Source organism: Chaetodon auriga, chromosome 1, assembly GCF_051107435.1.
Source record: "Chaetodon auriga isolate fChaAug3 chromosome 1, fChaAug3.hap1, whole genome shotgun sequence".
NCBI classification, from domain to species: domain Eukaryota; kingdom Metazoa; phylum Chordata; class Actinopteri; order Chaetodontiformes; family Chaetodontidae; genus Chaetodon; species Chaetodon auriga.
The window spans coordinates 22,797,972-22,817,315 of record NC_135074.1 but is presented as its reverse complement, the minus strand read 5'-3'; the positions used below and the strand labels follow the sequence as shown (position 1 = coordinate 22,817,315).

At 41.1% G+C, this 19,344-nt stretch overlaps 1 protein-coding gene across 2 annotated transcripts in view; it reads right to left on the bottom strand.

The window, feature by feature from the left end:
* Positions 1 to 19,344, bottom strand: part of rasa3 (RAS p21 protein activator 3) — a 42,297-nt gene that overhangs the window by 7,705 nt on the left and 15,248 nt on the right. For both annotated transcript variants that reach the window (XM_076730317.1, XM_076730309.1), the window contains exons 3-17: positions 17,702 to 17,805; positions 15,647 to 15,741; positions 12,990 to 13,066; positions 7,146 to 7,226; positions 6,965 to 7,037; positions 3,941 to 4,014; positions 3,729 to 3,833; positions 2,729 to 2,885; positions 2,458 to 2,606; positions 1,930 to 2,044; positions 1,330 to 1,404; positions 1,112 to 1,235; positions 600 to 706; positions 277 to 354; positions 53 to 130 (exon numbers count right to left, since the gene is read on the bottom strand). In XM_076730317.1, coding sequence (XP_076586432.1) covers positions 53 to 130; positions 277 to 354; positions 600 to 706; positions 1,112 to 1,235; positions 1,330 to 1,404; positions 1,930 to 2,044; positions 2,458 to 2,606; positions 2,729 to 2,885; positions 3,729 to 3,833; positions 3,941 to 4,014; positions 6,965 to 7,037; positions 7,146 to 7,226; positions 12,990 to 13,066; positions 15,647 to 15,741; positions 17,702 to 17,805 — 1,492 coding nt within the window. The remainder of the gene's footprint in view (positions 1 to 52; positions 131 to 276; positions 355 to 599; positions 707 to 1,111; positions 1,236 to 1,329; positions 1,405 to 1,929; positions 2,045 to 2,457; positions 2,607 to 2,728; positions 2,886 to 3,728; positions 3,834 to 3,940; positions 4,015 to 6,964; positions 7,038 to 7,145; positions 7,227 to 12,989; positions 13,067 to 15,646; positions 15,742 to 17,701; positions 17,806 to 19,344) is intronic.

The window sequence follows — 19,344 nt, the reverse complement described above, 5'->3', positions numbered from 1 at the left end:
CATACCAGCTGAGATTTATTGCATGTAACAAGGATAGAAGGCGAACACTCACATTCTTCACAGCGTCCGCATACTTCTGCTCATTGAAGTAGTCATAAAATGCAGCCATGTAAGACTCTTTGAAATTGGCCTTGACAGGAATAATAGCATGGAAAGAAAGCGAGACAGCGAGAGACAAATCAGCAAGTTGTGTTTGAATTCAGCTTTTTAGAGTGAAATACAAACGAAGCCACAGGGTTGAAATCAGAAAAATACATTTTAATCAGAGAAACTCACAGATTTGGACTTGGCGAGACTTCCCAGGGTCTGGATCGTCTTGGAGATGAGGGTGAGGGTTCGAGAGGTGGCGGGATCCTAGAGAGACAAAAAGACATGAAATAAGATCAATCAAGTACAGTCTTAACCTGAACCTGGCTGGCGAGAAAAATCACTGTTTCCAAGGTCAAGAATGAACTTTGAACTCCAGGCACAAGACGTCCTGACTGTGAAAAAAATTAAACTGGGAAAACTAGGGTGATATAATATTAAAAATATATTTCCAGCAGCAGCTCTTGACATAATGTACACATGTGAAGAGTATAGAGTATATATTGACTCACTGGATGGTGTGGCCGTAGATGGAACAAGTTGGGGGAGAGGATGGCTGGAGCGAAGAAACGCAGGAAAATGAAACTGCTCACTGCTGTGTATCGGACATCCTGGTCGACTACGGAGCAGAAAAAAAAAGCAAAAACATGGATTTAACATACAGATTATACTTGCTTAAATAAGACCTAAGGCATTTCATACCCTTTGTGATCTGACTAATATACACAGAAACAAAGATTTTTTTGTTTTATAACAGCTTGTTCCTCCTGTGAAGGCAGTGCTCAGTGACTGCCAGCAGGGGGCAGCACAGTATATGACACGGTACATACGCAACTCTCCTCACATAACCATAGTAAGTGTGTAGCAGGTTTAATTGTTTTCAGGCTTGACATAAATAGCAGAGCACACAAAGTGTCCTTGAACATCCTGCACATCCTGTTCTTTATAGTCTGTTTCCTGTTCCTTATTAGCAGCTTGCTTTCTTTCTTCTCGTCTCTTGTACGCCGTTCAGGAAGTGAGCTACCTTGGAAACGGGTGGCAGCCGACTCTCTCAAAGAGAAGAAGATATCGCACATGACGGTGGGACAGCGAACGCCAGAGGTGGTGATGACGTTGAAGATGCGGTCTACGTAATGGCGAAGGTTTTCCTGAGGAGAGGAGGCAGGTATGTCAGTTAACACAGTGACCACACACAAACAAACAAACAAACAAACAAACAAACAAGCACACTGGTGTTCTTACCCTGTTCGTCTCCAGGTTTTCAGACTCTCTGAGCTTGACCGGGTCGATTTCACAGGGTTTGTGTTCTGTGCAGATCTGTGAAAGATTTATGAAAGTACTGAAATATCCATTCATAACTGATTTAGCAACATACTGACAGTGGTGACATAAATTAAACTGGTACACTCGGTACAGTGCCGCTGTCCACCAAGCTTACAGTCAAGATGGTGGCGAAGGTTACAAAAACTGGAATTTATTCATCTCGCATCATCATGCCTAACGTCAGTGGATCGTAACACATCAGGTACAGATTAATCTGAGACCACACTATTATATGGATGTCAGTTTTAGAGCTACGCCAAAGGCCAAAATGTGGCGAGGAAACAAGATTCAAAACTGCTCATTTGGCAGGTTAAGAGAAGCGAGGAGTACAAAACAGTGCAGTCAGTGAAAAGGGATTTTCAAAAATTGTGAAGCCCCGCAACCACAAGATGCTTGAGCATAGTCGTAAACATGGACTATTAAGCTGATGACACACACACAAATGCATGGGCTCAATGAAAAGAGTCAGAGAAATACTTGAATAAAGGATAAATATAGGTAAGTACAACAGTGCCATACCTCATCTATGATGGGTTTGAGTGTGACTTGCAGATAGTGCATTCCTGCCAGCTTCATGGTCTCATCAATACACTTGGAAGTCAGCGAGTTTCCCCGGAATATGGTGTTAGGATCCCTACACAAAGAGGGCAGGGGGTGTTTGTTTTTGAGTATGAATCAAAATAATAAATTACACCACAGTGGCTGCCTATTTTTCTCACTGTCAAATCAAAATGCTAAGCTGTGCATGTGATGATGACCTTATTTCTTAAGTCGTTTTAATTAATAATCTCTAATAAAGAAAATGTGGTGATTCAAGACTACATCTGCGCCTGATTTAAGAGTGAAATTAAAAGGGATCAATACGGAAAATCTCCAACATCTGATGCGACTTCCTCTGCTTCCTCTCTGAAAAACACACTGCACAGGATGTCCACAATATGGGAGTTGAATTTATGCAACAGCTGGTACAACTGTAGAGCCGAATTGTGACAAGTATTAGCTGTCAAGCTGTGGTTTCTTGTGTTTTTCATGCAACAGGACACTCACTGTGTGCGGTTGACTTCAGCGTGAGCGATGGCGCTGATGAAAGGCACGATCTTGCCATAGTGAAGAAACAGACGCACAAGGGGAATGGCGGCTTCTTGTTTCTCCCGACACACCTCCCCCAGAATGTGAGCCGTGGACGCCGACACGGGCTGAGCAGAGAGGAGTAAACATGCAGCACTCAGTGTAAAGTGTAAAGCAGTTAACAGAACAAGATACTGCAAAACACCCAAATGTGTCTGAGCAGAGCAGAGGCACGTTCAAGTGCACATACCCCTACGTTAGCAGAGTGCAGCAGCAGATCTCTGAGGGGAGTGTAGTGTTCGGAGGGGAAAACGTGGTCCTCAGTGTAAACGATGTTCAGGCGCAGAGAGCCGAGCTCCTCCACCTTCACTGACTTCCCTCCGTTCTCCCTGGGCTGGAGAAAGTACCTGAAGAAGAAAAAAGCAGCTGTTGTCAGGAAGAAACCTCTAAAAACTGGGTGCATACTACCTGCCCAGCACCTGTTGGCAGACAGACACAGTTAGCGACTAGCTGGTGAACATAGTGGAGCATTTAGCGGCTAAAACACAGATATTTCCCTCATGAGAAGGTGGAGACCAAAACAGAGCTATGAACAGAGTTGCATTCTATGGGTGACAACGAACAAACAAATGAATTGATAACAAATGATTGATAATGTCTACTTGATGTCTAAATAAGCAACTTGTTGCTAACACATTCACCATATGAACTTCATAATATCGTATGTCAATGTTGTGCTTGCACTTGGCCTAAAAAAATCTATTAGTGAAGGTTTATTGTTATTAAAATCTAGAAAACTGAGTTATTGAATATATTCCCATTAAATGTAAGGGGATGGTTATTATGCTCTGAGTTGGTCTGCACGACTTTCATCCTCTTTGTTCAGATTTCTAAAGCAGCGCTCTCATCATTCATGGAGACAAAGTGTTGAGTTTTCCAAAAGAATCATGTCGTCCGAGGCAGACTATAAAAACAGACTCTGTTGGGTTAGCACTGTTGTTAAAGAGCATTCATGCTCAGTGAAACCTACCCTGGTTAAATAAAAAACTTTAAACAAGGTCTGTGGTCAATGCTGATACTTGTTGCTATGGCTCTGCTGTTGTCAATGATAATGAAATCAAACCCAACCAGCCCCAGCAGTTGGTCAGGCTGTGTTTGGTGGAAAGACCATAAAACGAACCCGAAATGATTGATGGGCCAAGAGGGGAGTGTGTGAAAAGAGATGATAGATTGAGTGATGTTCCTCTCACCATGCGTCATGGACCCCTGCCTGACCCAAGACCCGCAGAGGAACACGCACGCCACCCAGGAACTCGTCCCCGAACTTCAGGTTGCTGGCGTTCCACAGATCCACCCTGAGCACAAACCACAGTTTGAACATGAACATGGGAGAGGCTTTAAAAGACACCAGATTCAGCACAGACACTGACGCCTGTGTCCCTTAACAAAGCTACCGGCTCACCTCAGCGCCAGCTTGTCAACATCCTCTTCTTCAACATCAAACTGCCGCTTTGTGTAGCTTAAGGGCCGCGTCACCTAGAAATGCAGACAGTAAACATTCAGCATGAACCATGCTGAAGTGAGTATTTCCTCCTGGTAAAGTGAATCATCTACATCCTGAAAAATGAGCTGGTAGAAGCAAACAATTGAGCCACATTGAGACAAAAGCTGAAGTAATTGATTGATTGATTCTCAATTGTGACAACTTCATGTGGTCCTTTATCATCTATGATGCCAAAGCACCTTAGCCTCTGGGAAGTTAAAACAATTTATTGAGAAAATAATGGGCAGATTAATAAATAAAGAGACAAGTTGTAAGTTGCAACCCTAATTGAGAGATCAGGTGCTTTGTCATTAAATTACAAAGCATATTATACTGTTCTGTAATGTGCACATTTGCACATTATTTTCCTGAAATTAGTAGTTGTTTTGTTTTCAACAAGGCCAAAATGAGCCTTGATCTGACGCTAAGCTCACTATCTGGCAGATTTTGATCCAGATGGGAATTATCACAGACTGGAATGTGGCCTGCTCCATGTAAGTTTGGAGCAATAAGAAAATAAAATTTGAAGCAATAAAAAAAAGGACAACCACATGACAGACACATTATAGATGGGCCTGTGTTTGCATGTGGACGTGGACCTCTGCCTGTGACTCAGAGGGGGACTGCAGGCAGACAGCACCACAGGGCATGCAGGGTCCTCATGTGGTGGTGGGGAATAAATGAGACGGTCTTGTCGGATAGAAATCAATGGGCCAGATTGTTTGGTGGTTTGTCTGAATCAATCATACTCTTGTCCTGCTGTCTTCCAGTGCTGCAGCGGGAAGGCCAGAAGGAGGGGCGACGAAAAATGTCAGAGCTGTGCTGCTGATGGAGGGTTAACGGGGACAGTGTGAATGTGTGTGTGTGTGTGTGTGTGTGTGTGTATGAAAAATATCTATAAACAACTCATGAATATTAATGAACGTAAAAAGATATCACAGAAAATACTGCAAATAAATACAGCAAATGTTAATGTGTTTCCAGGTTTCTGAACTTTTAGCATGGTATGTCGAGGATTGTGTGCGGGTGTGTAAAAAAAAATCTAAAAATATTAACTAATGAAGTAATGTGCTGAAATGAAATACTGTAACGTATTCTCAGAAAGACTCAGACAAAGTAAATATACATTTCCAGCTGTTTCTGCTAACTTTGAACTATTAACTACTAACCACTAACTACATAAACCACAATAGTAACACAAAAATGTGGTGAGGCACAAATACCTCCACAATCATTACCATTTGAAAACATATGGCAACTAGTTAAGATGAGACATTTCTTCACACCTTGTTTGAATTTGGTGAAAAGCTGATTGTTTATCATTGTGCTAGCTAACATTATTAAGCGAGGCAGCTAGCTTGTTGATGTCAATTACACAGGACATGCTAACGTTTGCTTATTAGCAAGAATTAATGTTACGTTTTGTAACTCAAAGTTATTGTGACTACTCAGAGGTAAAGGCGATGAAAACCAAAATCTGAATTAAGTAGGAAGATGAGATGAATTCAGGTTTTTAGCTAACTAGCTGCTGAACATTTTAGTGGCTAACTCCACTGTGCTGCTAACGGGGCTAAGGCTTTAACTTGTGTACTGCTGCCTAGCATAACTAGCAAATAGACCCAAGGAGCAAAGAACAGGACAGAGGTTTTTTGCAGTGTACCATCAGTTCAAATTTGTCGATGAAACTTGATGATTTAATCAACTGTTTTGGTATCCAAATTGAAAAAATGCACAATGATCGTATCTCATAACTGCATTCACTAATGAGCTTTCAGTATTAGAAGGCTGCTCTTAAAAAAACAAAAAACAATTGTAGTAGGACATTGATATTATATTTGAAGTATAATGAGGACGGCTGCTAGTTTGGCTAATAAAAGACAGCTTTACTGCAAGTCAGTTCTGCTATTTATATTGTGAATACTTTGAACCTTAATTTCTCAAAACACGCCACAAATCACAAACCACAAGCCACCACTGCAGACAGAAATCTATCATCCCAAGATCAGAACATGAAAAAAACAAAGCAGCAGCAGCAGATGTGATTCAATTCAGAAGAAATCAGGCTCCTCACAAAGATTTTTGATTTTACAAGTCATATTCTTGCTGGGTCTGTTGCGGTGTTACTTTCAGGACCTGCACACCCACAGAGGTGATGAAGTTGGGTGGAGCTGAAGTGGAATTACACCATGAGCTTCACAAATCCATAAGAAAGATCAAGGTGTAACTTGACCCACCCAAGCAGGTGCAACAAAAACAACTGCATCCTGAGAGAGATGTAAATCAAGGCTAGTTCAAGCACACCCACATGCAAAGGAGAAGAAGTCCAATTAGGAAAAACAAGTGAAGACACCTGTGTGGGTGTTAAACAATACACAATTTGAGAAGACACAAGCAACTTCTCTGTGTTCAGAAATGTGGCCAAAAATATGCTGACACCACTGTCCAATTAACAGAAATTTGATTTTTTTTTTTTTTTTTTTTTTGCTCCAACATGACAGCGGCCCTGTGCACACAGCCATGAGGTCCTTAGAAATGTTTTTCCCAGTCTGGTGTGGAGGAACTTGAGTGACCTGCACAGAGCTCAGACATCCACCCCAACAAACACTTTTGAGATGAACTGGAATGCTGCTTGCGAGCCGGGCTTTGGGACCCAACATCAGTGGTTGGCCTCATTAATGCTCTTGTGGCTGATGGGAGCAAATCCCTGCAGCCAGGTGCCAAAATCAGAAGTGCATAGGCTGTTATAACAGCATACAAATCCCTGTGGTTTTGTAATGAGAATATAAACAATTACATAAGATTGTATTGTTCAGGTGTCCATAAACTTTTGAGCATAAGGTGTATTTATGAAGCCTCACTATCCCTCTGGCTTTGACTGATACCCAACATGATGACACATCTTTACAACAACATACAATTTAATGTCAAACAAATCACACATACCTCAAAATAGAAAACCTCTTCAAACTGTGGATTGTTGGTTTTCCGCTTCACCTTGGTCTTCTTGGCTTCTGACCTGAGAGAAGCAGAAAGGTGGGAGATAAAAACCACATGTTTATCCAAAGTTAATCCAGTTGTGTCTGGTGGCTGGTGAACTCATGTCCAATCGTGTGAGAGATCTGACCTTGAAGGTCCTAGTAAGGAGACAGCAGCGTAGGGATCACATTGGCCGTTGACGATTGGAAGACCTTGGCACTCCAACACCCTGTAGAAACACACACAAGCCAATAACACATTAACATGATGCTAATTCTAATACCCCATTAGGACTATATGATCTCATCCAATGCGCAAGTATAAAAAGTTAGATGGTGAAAAAAAATGTTCATTTTAAACCTAATATAGACAGTGCAGTATCTTTACTATGCAAAGGTGTTTTTATGATGCTAATGTATCTTTTCTATGGATAAATAGGAGGAGCTAGGTTTGCTATTTTTAAGCTTCACGAAAAATATCAGTACAAATAGGAAGAACAGGAAATAAAATCTTCAAATGCTAAATATCAGGAGTCACACAAAACAATCGAAATATGCTCTCAGAGGACACTTAAAGCTCTATAATCTCTGTACTATCACTTAGTCAAATGACTAATGTGAAAGGGTCAACAGCACTGCAGAGACCAGTGCGAATTAACACCCAGTCTTACACCTCTATAAAGCTTTTAGCTTCACTGGCCCACACAGACACCATGAGCCTCGCTGCTCTCATCTGCCCTCTTACACTTTTTAAAACAATAGGAAGCTATTTCCAGTAAATAAGAAGGTAGATTAAGTCTATGCTGCCTGTCCAGCATGGGAAAAAAACTGAGGAGAAATGTGAGCATCAAGCACTTTAAGACACAGATATTTTTCTCTGGAGATGGTGGAGACCAAAGAGCTAAAAGACCACTACTGGGTCTACACTATCAGGTGAACAGACAAACAAATTAGCATGATAATTCTGCAGATGATGTGGTAAAAAAATTGGCTTAATAGAGCATTGATTTCTAGTTTGAATGAATACATGGACATACAAACGGGCATTTTCTATGGTTCCTGCATGCTGGTCTGAATTAGTTGAGATAGTGAACATGCAGCCTTTTGGTTTGGTTTCTATTAACAATGAGAATAATTCAAGCATTTCAAAATGCAGCACTACAAACCACATGAGGACATTCACTTCACTCATTGGTTGGATGTGTCTTGGGCATGAGCAAGAACATAAACACCGGAAGAAGGTCCTGAAGGAGGTCCACTTTCCAAATGTAACATACTACGCCGCACTAGTCCAGGTCTGACCTTGATTCATTCTCCAGCTAGTTGCTCATAGTTGCAGAGTATGCCTAGCCGTCAGACCGGATCAAGTTCGGATCACGTTCCCACCGCAAAATGAACTGCTTCAGAGTTCATTTGGGACTGGACCGAGACCAACTCCTCTTAAGGGTGTTATTTGGTCCGCACCAGGGTTTGATTGACAGCTTACACAGCACCTTTAATTGTATCTGTAGAAGATCTGTAGAAGTGTTGAGTGAGTGAAAAAGGCATTTTTATTGACCAGAAACTTCATCTAAAAAGAGCATCATATCAAGTGCTCCAGTCAACTGCCCCCCTTTTCAAAGACATACAACATCTGGTCCATTCATTGTGGAGCTTACTCCTACGCTGGGAGTCCTTGCAAGTGAATTTTGGACGACGTTAAGAGTTCTCTGAGAATCTTCTCAGCATGTAAAATGGCCTCTGGTGTCAATGTTAGGTGTGTCTGTATGTATGAAGGGTAGAAATGGAGTGGGACAGATGAAACGAGATGGAGGGAAGTAATTCCATTTGAGCTGTTGGCGCAGAGTTGTGCCAATATTTTAAATCCTGTGTGATCCAGCAGCTACACACACAGCACAAAGACCACTTGAGAGAAGCTGGAGAAAAATAAAATAAAAAGCAGAAGAGACGGTATCTTGAGGAAAACGGACAGACTCATGACTCGATGGTCGAGAGATCAGTGTATGAGGGAGATATTGAAAACAAAGATCCTTCAAATGTGGGTCCAGAGTCAGACTCAAGCACCTCAGATCACCAAAACAAGCAGAGGGAAGCATTTTTCTTTCTAGTTCTGCAGAAATTCCTTTTTCCAAGTACCATCGCATATATTTATGTGTGTAAAGATGTAGTAAAACATATAATTTGTATACTTTATATTCAATTCAGTTAAACTTTATTATCATGATAACTGCATACAAAACATTCCAAGAGAGTGTAGCCCATACAATTTTGAACATATGCTTTTCATTTTACATATGTATCTTCAAATATTGTATGTAGTAAAAAGAATGTAAAAAAAAAAAGGGGGATATACAAAGTATGCATATAGAAAAGATGAAGTATAATAATGTCTAGTAAGCCAGTAAAGACGATATTCTCTCCACAGTAAAAAAACAAGCAAAAAAACCCCGGATGTTTTGATGTCACTCTTTCAGTGTTCATGGGGAACTTCTGTTGAAGTCCAACGTATTTAAATCTCTCTGGTCATAATGTCCAGTAAAAATACTTTCAGAGTTAGATGAGAAAGGACTCTGGCTCCACACGCTGTTTCCCCGCCGCTGCTTCTGTGATGTCTCCTCTCCTTTCTTGATATTTTTACATCTAACTCTGTAAATTCAGGGTTTATTTCGACCAAACCAGAGTTGGCGGTGATTGTCGAAACAGCAGAAAGATGGACCAAGATGGTTTTGGTCAGTTTTAGTCAGTTTTATTTAGTTTCTGTCACATTTGAAATTAGTGTGTTTTATGATGATAAAATTGCTGTTTCTGTGAATGGAGTCTGGTGGCTTTTGCAAGAGCAATGAAACGACTATTTCTGGTTGAACAAAAGGGATCTTACTCTTTAACACAAAGGTCTGTCTCTGCAGGGATCCTTTCCATAATATTGTCAGCCACCTACAATCTGAGCAGTCAGTGGCAAAAACAAACACTTTTAGTGGACGTTCATCTCACATATAATAAATGTGCAGACGAATCGTTGCAGCACATTTTGCCAATGAATAAAATAAAACAGACCACAGTGCACCAGTACACATACACCATGCACCAGTTAGCTAAAAATGGGTACAGCTCTGGTTTGCTTTTAGCCAACATTTAACCTTTGTTGTGAAAGATTTTATATCCGGAATGAATTTGATTTCTCGGTTATGGAGAGAGCTGACTACCCAAATTTAGATCTATGGTGTGGTATTTTACTCTTGCCATTCACCATGCTCCTTATCACTCTGCTCCTCTGTTGTCTTTGGATATATCTGGAAACCATGATTGAAATGAAGACGACTGCATATTGACCGCACAGTGGTCTTTCTCAGGGTTAAACCAGTATGAGGTTCAATCACACATATGAGAATAATTTTTACCTATTTTTCAACAGTGTCATCTGTGTGAAAGTCTCTCTCTCCCTCTATCTCTCTCTGTGTATCTCTCTTCCTGTCTGATGACATCATGCTGTAAGGGGATTAGCACCCAAACGGGACAGGACACCCAGCGGGACGAATCACTTCCTGTGTGTCACGGTGATGCACCACTACTCACACCGCATGATGAATTACACAGCACATCGCAGCGCTGCCCACAACTGAACTAACACACATGCAACAGCTTGCACCATCCTGCTGACACACACACCCACACACAGGTTCCTAATAAGGAATAAGGGGTGGGCTGGGTTAAGCATCACTAATGCCAGAGCGCTTCCTGTCCAATAAGCTTGTTTATATAACCCCTGCTTGGCCTACTATCCAGCCTCTCTCTCTCTCTCTCTCTCTCTCTCTCTCTCTCTCTCTCTCTCTCTCTCTCTCTCTCTCATCACCGCTGTGAGCTCTGACATGCCAGACAGTGGTGGTGAAGCAGACTTATTTGTTTTAGTCGACATTACTCATATTAGGTTAATGTGCTTCTTTTCTGCTCCCACGTATCCTGTCAAAAACAATTTTACTCAAATAAGAGGGAAAGGAATTACATCATAGTGCCAAAAACCACACACAAAAGCGGATGCGATTATGAGTCAGTGTCATTGATGGGTTCACTCCAAGTGAGTGAAATGAAATATGAAATTAAACAAGGGCATGAGTACCTTTCAAAGGTATTTTATCATAAGGTGCTTCCTGTCCTCAATATCATTCATCTTATTGTGCAACCTAATACTCTAATACCCATGTTCAGCATTTTCCAGGGGTGCAAGAATTATTCTGATATTTTACTTAAGTAAAACTAACAAAACCACACTGTAAAAATGTGCAATTACAGGTGAAAACTGTTGAAACTATTACTTAAAGGGGCACTCCTGTCACTGTATAAGGCTGTTTAGGGTCTTGGGTAGTTCTGCTGAATATGTGAAAAAAGTTGTAGAAAGCCTTTGTGGCTCCAGAGCCAGCTGCCTCATGTGATGTCACGTGAGTCAGCATCACATGGAGCTGCAGAGTATGAGTTTAGAAATAAAACAAATAATCAGGAAGTTTGGGGTTAGAGAGAAGTGAGCTTACCAGACCTCTGTAGCCCACTCCATCTCCATCTCCAACTCAACTAACAGGCCGAGGCTATGTTAGCTGCTACTAGCATGACACACATGAATCTCCAGCCAAGTTGCATTGTGGGTAGTGTAGGTGCCAGGCTTTGATTTGGAAAAGGAATGTGTGGAATAACTGTCCATTGTGAGTCCAACAGCTTTACAGAGTGCAAATCAGTGGAGTACTCTTTTAAGTTAAGATTATTACTTAAGTACAAGTAGGGAAGTATGGGTAGAACAATGTATTTTAAGAACTGAAGTTAAAAGTAATTGCAATACAAAGACTGACCACCATGAGTGTTATGTCATTGTACGTTGTATTATTTGCTTATTATTGCTGATGCATGAATGTGTAAGCACTGTTTAGCATTGTAGGTGCTGGAAGCTGTGCTGATTTTAACTTTATATACTGTTGAGTGGTACAATCTGTAACAATGCATCATATTTTATAAGATTTCGTATAATTCAAAGTGGTAACTATAGCTACCAGACAAATGGGGAGGGGTAAAAAGTACAAGACTAACCACCAAAATGTAATGGAGTATCAACATAAAGCAGCATCAAATGGAAATAGGTGGTTTCATTCTTGTACTTCTCTCTTCTGCATTCTTTCAGCTGGTTGGCTGCAGAGCTGAATGGACGTAGCTCACTCTGTGTCCCTCTGTGTACACGTGTCTTCCTAGAGAAATCTGACTAGATGACCTCCTGTTCTAAGCTCCTTACCCACAATGTGCTCTGGGAACGGAGCCATGCTAGCTCATCATCAGACTTTACTGCTGAATGTTACAGAGGAAGAACTGGAGAGCAAACAAGCGCGCGCACACACAGAATAATCTATCCATAAGCATATCATTGATCCCCTTCAAACACTGAAGTTCACACATCACACGCGTGTATAATCACATTTTACACACACAGCAACACAAACGGAAACAATGTAGTAAGAGCAGATGAATGAGTTCATCACTGTCACATCCACAACGTACTGATTCACACATTGAAAAGCAGATTTATTCCCAACAAAAAGCTCTAACCTCCAACCATCTCAATGCCAGTTAAAAGCTGTTGCTGGGCAACAAGCCATGCACCTTGGAACGAGGATGATGTGCTGCATCGGGTAAATTTATCCATTATATAGCGCCCTCAAAAACCCCACAGTGCAACGGAAAAAGTAGCATTCATGGCATGTACACTACTACCTGCTGACAATCCCACATTTCAGAGATGGGAAAATTACACTTGTATGACTCAACAGCTGTCAGTAATCATGCAAACTGATGATGCAATAAGAAGCGTGTTAACTACTGACGAAACTACGGAGTGAGAATCAGGATGACAACTTGCTCAGAATCACAATGTTGATGATGTGTGTCTGTGCAAAATGTCATGGCAATGATGGCATAGCAAAGGACCGCGTGTGTGTGTGTGTAAGGAGGTGCGGTCTCACCGTGTGGCTAGCTTATGGTTGATGACTCCACTGTCTGTGATGACTTCACTCAGACGCAGCTCTAGGTGCACCTTTCCCTGCAAAACACACAAACAGACACTTTTTATTCACACGCTTTTGAATGTAAATGTTCAAGTTTCTGCAGAGTACAGCTCAGCGTGGATGACACTGGTGTCCACCACACAGCCAGGTGCTCAGGGACAGGTGGGATGGTCCCTGCACAGTAAAAACTATTTTCCAATGTGTTTGTGAGCGTGAGAAGTAAAATTTTTTGATGAATGCGTTAACAATGTGCAAGCTAATCCGATCTAAAAATATCATCTTTTCAAACCTGTTTTTGGTTTATTGACAATCCATGTGTCACAATGAATAAAACAGGTTCAACCATGGGTGGCGACTCATAAAAACATGTAATCCTTCATACATATTATTCATCAAACGTGGAGATCGATGGCTTCTGTCAGACGGGGTGGAGTCCAGCGGCTTTGCTTTTAGATCTAAATGCCAGCTCATGAATACTGCCTGAAATCAGGAATACAGTGATATATGTCATATCCTATATCTCATGCAGTGTCTGTACTGTATGGGGCTGGCAAGGGTGGACACAGTTTATCAGAAAAAGCCTGATTAATAGACAGTACGTAAAAATACAAATAAAAACACTCCCTCTTGTGTGATTAATCCCCATTCAAGACAAAACTACACAAACGTGAAGAAAGTGGCATTCCTCCACCAAGACACTATGAAAATAGCTGCGAGCCTGAACGTCATGCTGAAGTTATTTTCCCTCTGAAGTGATTGGATTAATGACATAATGACAGTGTAGTGCTGCAGCTGTCTAGAAAAGCTCCATTAATTAAGAGCATCAGTATGCAAACTCACAGGCGTTTCTCTTTGTGGCCGATTCAAGCAGAGGGAACAAACACACGCACTTACACATGTGCACACAGGCCAAACAATGTGTCCTCTATTGAAAAGAGAAGAGAGACACTCTATCTTCCTACTTCATTTGATCCATCTCCCTCGCTTTCTCTCTTTTCTCTCATTCTCTCACACATCCTTCCTCTCCCCGGCTCCTCGGATGAATGTGTCTCTGTTTCAGATCCCTGCTCCAGGGCTACACACACCCATCTGTCTGCAGATGTTACTGTTCACTGTGTATCTGACTGTCTCTGTGTGTGTGTGTGTGTGTGTGCACGTGTGTGGCACTATTTGCTGGGTGTGTGCGTTCCTGTCTGTGTGTGCATGAGTGTGTGTAACCATGCGTGTGTGTGGGTAAGTGAGATGACTGCATACTGAATAGTAGAAAATGTTGCACATGTATGAAATAAGCATGCAGGTTAACAGCATATATGATTACAAGACAATTTCAGAAATCACAGACGAGCCCATGGCTGCAACAATGTCTTTGTCTTTAGGGTATTTTCCCAAGCTTAAGTCAATAAGCCCATGTGTGCACAACAACATTCACTTTTTGGCTTGTTTATAACTTGTTGTAACTGATTTTACCTCCAGAACCGTGAACATGTTTCTCCAAAATTCAGTCGTATCTTGCTATCATTCTCAACACCAAATCGAAACCGCAACCTGTGACTCACACACATACTTTACCATCGAGTGAAAGTGTGGAAAATATACTGAATTTTGCTAAAAGCTTTGTGTTCACACCTTGACCAGCTAATCACAAAGTGGGCTGTGATGGAGGTGAACAAATGGGATCTACAGTACCCACGGAGAGCCAGGTGACTTTGACCCTGCAGGCTCGGATGTTTCAGGTGCACACACACTGTGTTTGTTTGGGTTCTGCCCCGCTTCAAACATTAACATGCAGACACTGTCAGGATTGGGCAGTAGCCTCCTGCCTGTCTCACCCCTTATGTGTCATGTGTGTTTTCTCTCTCTCTCTCTCTCTTTCTCTGTCTTTGTCTGAGCTCAGCCGGGCGTGGTTACCTGCCCCTCCTGTCACCAACCCACCTGCACACCTGTGGCTCATCACTAATCATATGCACAGTATAAAACCACAGTTCTTCACTCCAGGCTAGATTGTGAGCTGTCGTCTGTGGTATTTCGTCTCAGTTTTCCTTTGAACCTAGTTTGTGAGTTTACTCTATGTTCTCCACAAGTGCTCTGACCCCCGTGTTTTGTCTCTCCATGCTAGAAAACCCTGAGCTATACACTACCTGGATGTGGAATCAGTCAACTCTCTCTGCCCCGCCTCACCAGTTAAACTTCAGTTAAGCTTCAGGAAAGCTGTTTTTGATGTGAAAATTCTGGATTAAGTGTTGTGTTTCATAAACGGTATCTTAACATTATCCAGTTGAAGTTTGCATTAATTAGAAAATAAGTCCTGTCTCTACAACTAGCCTTTCCCAAATGGAGGCCTGATTCTCTCTGTAACTTCACCTCTGGGCTAACTATTGTAGCCTCGTTGTAAATGTTGTCTAACCACAAACAGCTGTACAAGCACTCAGTGCCAGCTTTTGAAATCAACCAGGTCGATACCAAAAAGTGTCCAGTTTATAAGAGTCGTGCGGTTTCTGCAGAGAAGCTGAGAGACAAAACAACCTGAGATTCTACAAAAAAAGAAGAAAAGAGAGTGCTTTGTGATGTTTGTGAAAATGCGTGAATGTGTGTGTGTGTTTTCTCTCTGTACTGACCTGCACCTCTGAGTCAGCGCTGACAGGTTGTAGCTGAAACCAGGTGTCTTTGCCATGATATTTCTGCAGGTCCTCTTTCTTCACCGCAACCTTGCCTACACACAGATTAACGCAGAAAGACAAATGAGCTCAAGACATAAGTTAAAGCCTACGTGTTCAGACGCAAGCTGCAACAAACACTCAACGAACATCCACACACACACACACACACACACACACACATACACACACACACACACCTGCTCACTGTCAATTCACACGCCTGCCTCTTTTTTAATGCACGTAGGCACCAGGTGTAGAAATTCTCACAGAGTGCGCTGTCAGTGGCCTGGGAATGACCCCGTCACTTCTACCCTGAAACTAACGCACACAAACACCCACACCCAAATGCACATAAACACGAGCAGTGATAGTGTTGAAGATACAAATCACACCCTGAGGGAGGTTTTTCGGTTTGTGGTCTCACAAACACATGCGCAAATACAAACCAACCAATATACACAGTGGCACACCCAGTGACTGCTAAAAACATCCTTCCACACACCCTTTCAGCACTAAAAGTGTCGCTAAGGTTGGATAGTACCAGACTTCATTGAAAAATTAGCCATTTTTAGACTAGATTGTGTTCAGGGGAAGTTAAAATGCCGTTAAAGGAATAGTAGATGGTTTGTGAAATATCCTTATTTGCTTTCTTTCTGACAGTTGGAAGAAGATCAATACCACTCTCATGTCTGTCTGTTTAATATGAGGCTACAGCCAGCAACCGATTAGCCTACCTTAGCATAAAGACTGGAACCGGGGGAAACCTTTAGCTTGTCTGTCTCAACGTAACAAAATCCATCCCTCACCACTAAAACCTTCTCAATTAAAAACCACAAACAGTTTTGTATAAATTCAACAAAGCAGTTTTAAAGTAATGATTGTATTTTGTTATCTTCACAGACAGCCAGGATAGCTGTTTCCCATTGTTTCCAGTCTTTATGCTAAGCTAAGCTAACTAGTTGCTGGAGCTACCTTTTACTAACCATACAGACATGAGAGTAGTACTGAGCTTCTCATTTAACTCTCAGTAAGGAAACAAATAAATGTATTTCAGCAACCAACAGAAGCAAGCAGCCATATTTTATTGCTTGCTAATAAGAGTCACATTCCACCATGTTGCTACAGACACACAGCCTGGTAGCCAATCAGAACTTGTCAGAATGTAACCACCTGGGGCCCATCAACAGTGACAGCCAATCAAAACACACAAACTGAAGCAATATATTCTGATCACCAGGTTTGATTGGCTGAGTTATATGATCGTACTGTATCCGATGGATGCACAACTCTAACCAAAGCTCATTTAAATATTTAATAGTGTAAATATTTTATGATGTGAAATATTTATACTGTTGGATTTAGTTCTTTAGTTGTTGTGGAAATACTAAATTGCTTTACTTGAATAATCTTAGAGCTGAGACACTTATTTTCAATATCAATAAATGTCTTTTTTTTTTTCAAATAATACATTGTTTTGTCAATAAAATGTCAGAAAATAGTGAAAAGTGTTAAGATTTCTAAAGTGGAAGATGACATGAGTCCTTTCACAGTTAAATGTTTGGCAATTACAGTGTTATATAACACATAAAGGCAGCAATAACTTTTTTCATTGTTTAAAATTATAAGATTCAAGCGGAAATTTTGAATTAAACCTGAACATTTTAATGTTCTTTGAATGCTCGGTAAAACTGAAGTTTCCATTGTTAGGCTGTTTTAAAAGAACTCAGTGGTTCCAGTATATATTTGAAAGACAGTCTGAAGCGCACCCGGACATTACACATTACATGAATTACACAAAAAATAAAATTAGTTGTTTAAAAACGACTCTGTTTCATGAAGGCAAAAAGCTGCACGTCGTCTCGCTTTAGCTGCTGTAAAATCACAGTAATGCCTGTAGCCTGAGGCGTATTTCTCCTTCCAAACACTCACCGTGCATCAAGTCTCCATCCATTTTCCAAGTTCGGGTATGGGAATAAGGGGAGTTTACAGCAGATGTAGCAGCTGTTTACTCACCGATACTGGAGTCCCTCCTGAAGACGTCCCTGTCGAAGATGTAGAAGGAGAGATGTCTGAAGCTACGTGGGATCTCGCAGTAGAAGTCCTCCCCATAGAACGGACTGGGGGCGAGTGGAGACACAAGGAAAACTGTGATTAGAGACTCATCTCTCTGATAGAGCGTGTTTTACCACAAACACAGGCGTAGTTTTATATATTTAGCTGTGGAGAGACGAGAAGAATGCACGTTCTGGGAGAAAAAGCGAAGAAAATAAAATCTCCTGCAGAGACTGAATGGTGGATGTGTCAAGAAATGCATGTCTAAAATAAAAACCAGAAACCCTCTGAAGTCACGTCTCTGACACACATTCTGCACAAACTGCAGCACAAAGAGATTACAACAGCATCCAGATCGGAAATGTCAAGCCAACTTAATTATATAACCAAAAATCACAAATCTACGGAAGCACATTTCATTCAGCAAAGAAAAGAAGTTAGCTCGTAATTATGACTCGTGTATCTCATAATTACAAGAAAACTATCTCTTAATTACGAGATACTTTTCTTGTTATTATGAGATCTCGATCTAATCATTATGAGATCTTTCCTCATGATGATTAAATAGCCAAGCACATGTATGAGATACAGATCATTTAGACATTTTTCCCTTTGGTAAACACAAGATGCTTCTGCAGAAATTTAACTTACGGGCCTTTATATTATCTTATTTCTTAATTTTAGTATTAAGTAATTGAATGTGGCATGTCATAAAAAAGAGCACCATTCTGAAGCATGAAATAGAGAAATATCATTTGACTACATATTAGACCATCTGCTGCTTTGTGCCATCTTTAATGACTACATATGCACAACTGTTTTTTCTTGCAAGTTGTTTTATTAAGTCTGTCTATCTATAAATACTGTACATCAAGTAGATGCCCTGTCCGCCCACCTAGTTAAAGTGTGATAATCACTTATGATTAACAGTCAGCGGTGTGATCGCCCTGTTGTTCTATTGCTCTCACTCATTCTTTAAAACATTCATTAACTGCCTGACTTTTTACTTCACATCTTTTTCAGTGTTGTCTGACTCGGTGTTTGTCGGCTGGCTGTAGGTGCGCCTTCATGCAAACGTCACAAAATTCGTTCATCGTTCTTGTTCAGAGAAGACTGCTTTTGTCACTCAATCATTTGGGTAGATAGAAAATAAAGACCACATGTATTTACATCCTGTCATGAATCATGTGCTCTCTTCAGCTTGTATGCATACAACAATCAGCATGTTTGTGGCCAGCGGCTGGAAGGTACATCAACTGCACACACGCTGTCTTTACCTAAATGACAACCATAGAAATCACGGCAATGAGAATCTCGTGAGCCGAGCCCTGAGGGCCACTGCTAACAATTACTGACTTCCTCTGTTACTTAGTACCCATAAAGACAGACAGAGGGATTAGGCTTAACATATGTGATATTTCCACTGTTTGTAATAATGCAGCTTGATGCAGTGGGCAAAAAAAAATTAAGAATTGTGCACACATCAAATGTATTTTCATGAGAAAGCACAAGCAAGTAGAGATAAACTGTATTTCCACGATGGGCATTTGAATGAGTCTACTTGAGCTGCTCAGTGCTTGTTCAAATTAAGTTTGATGTAAAAA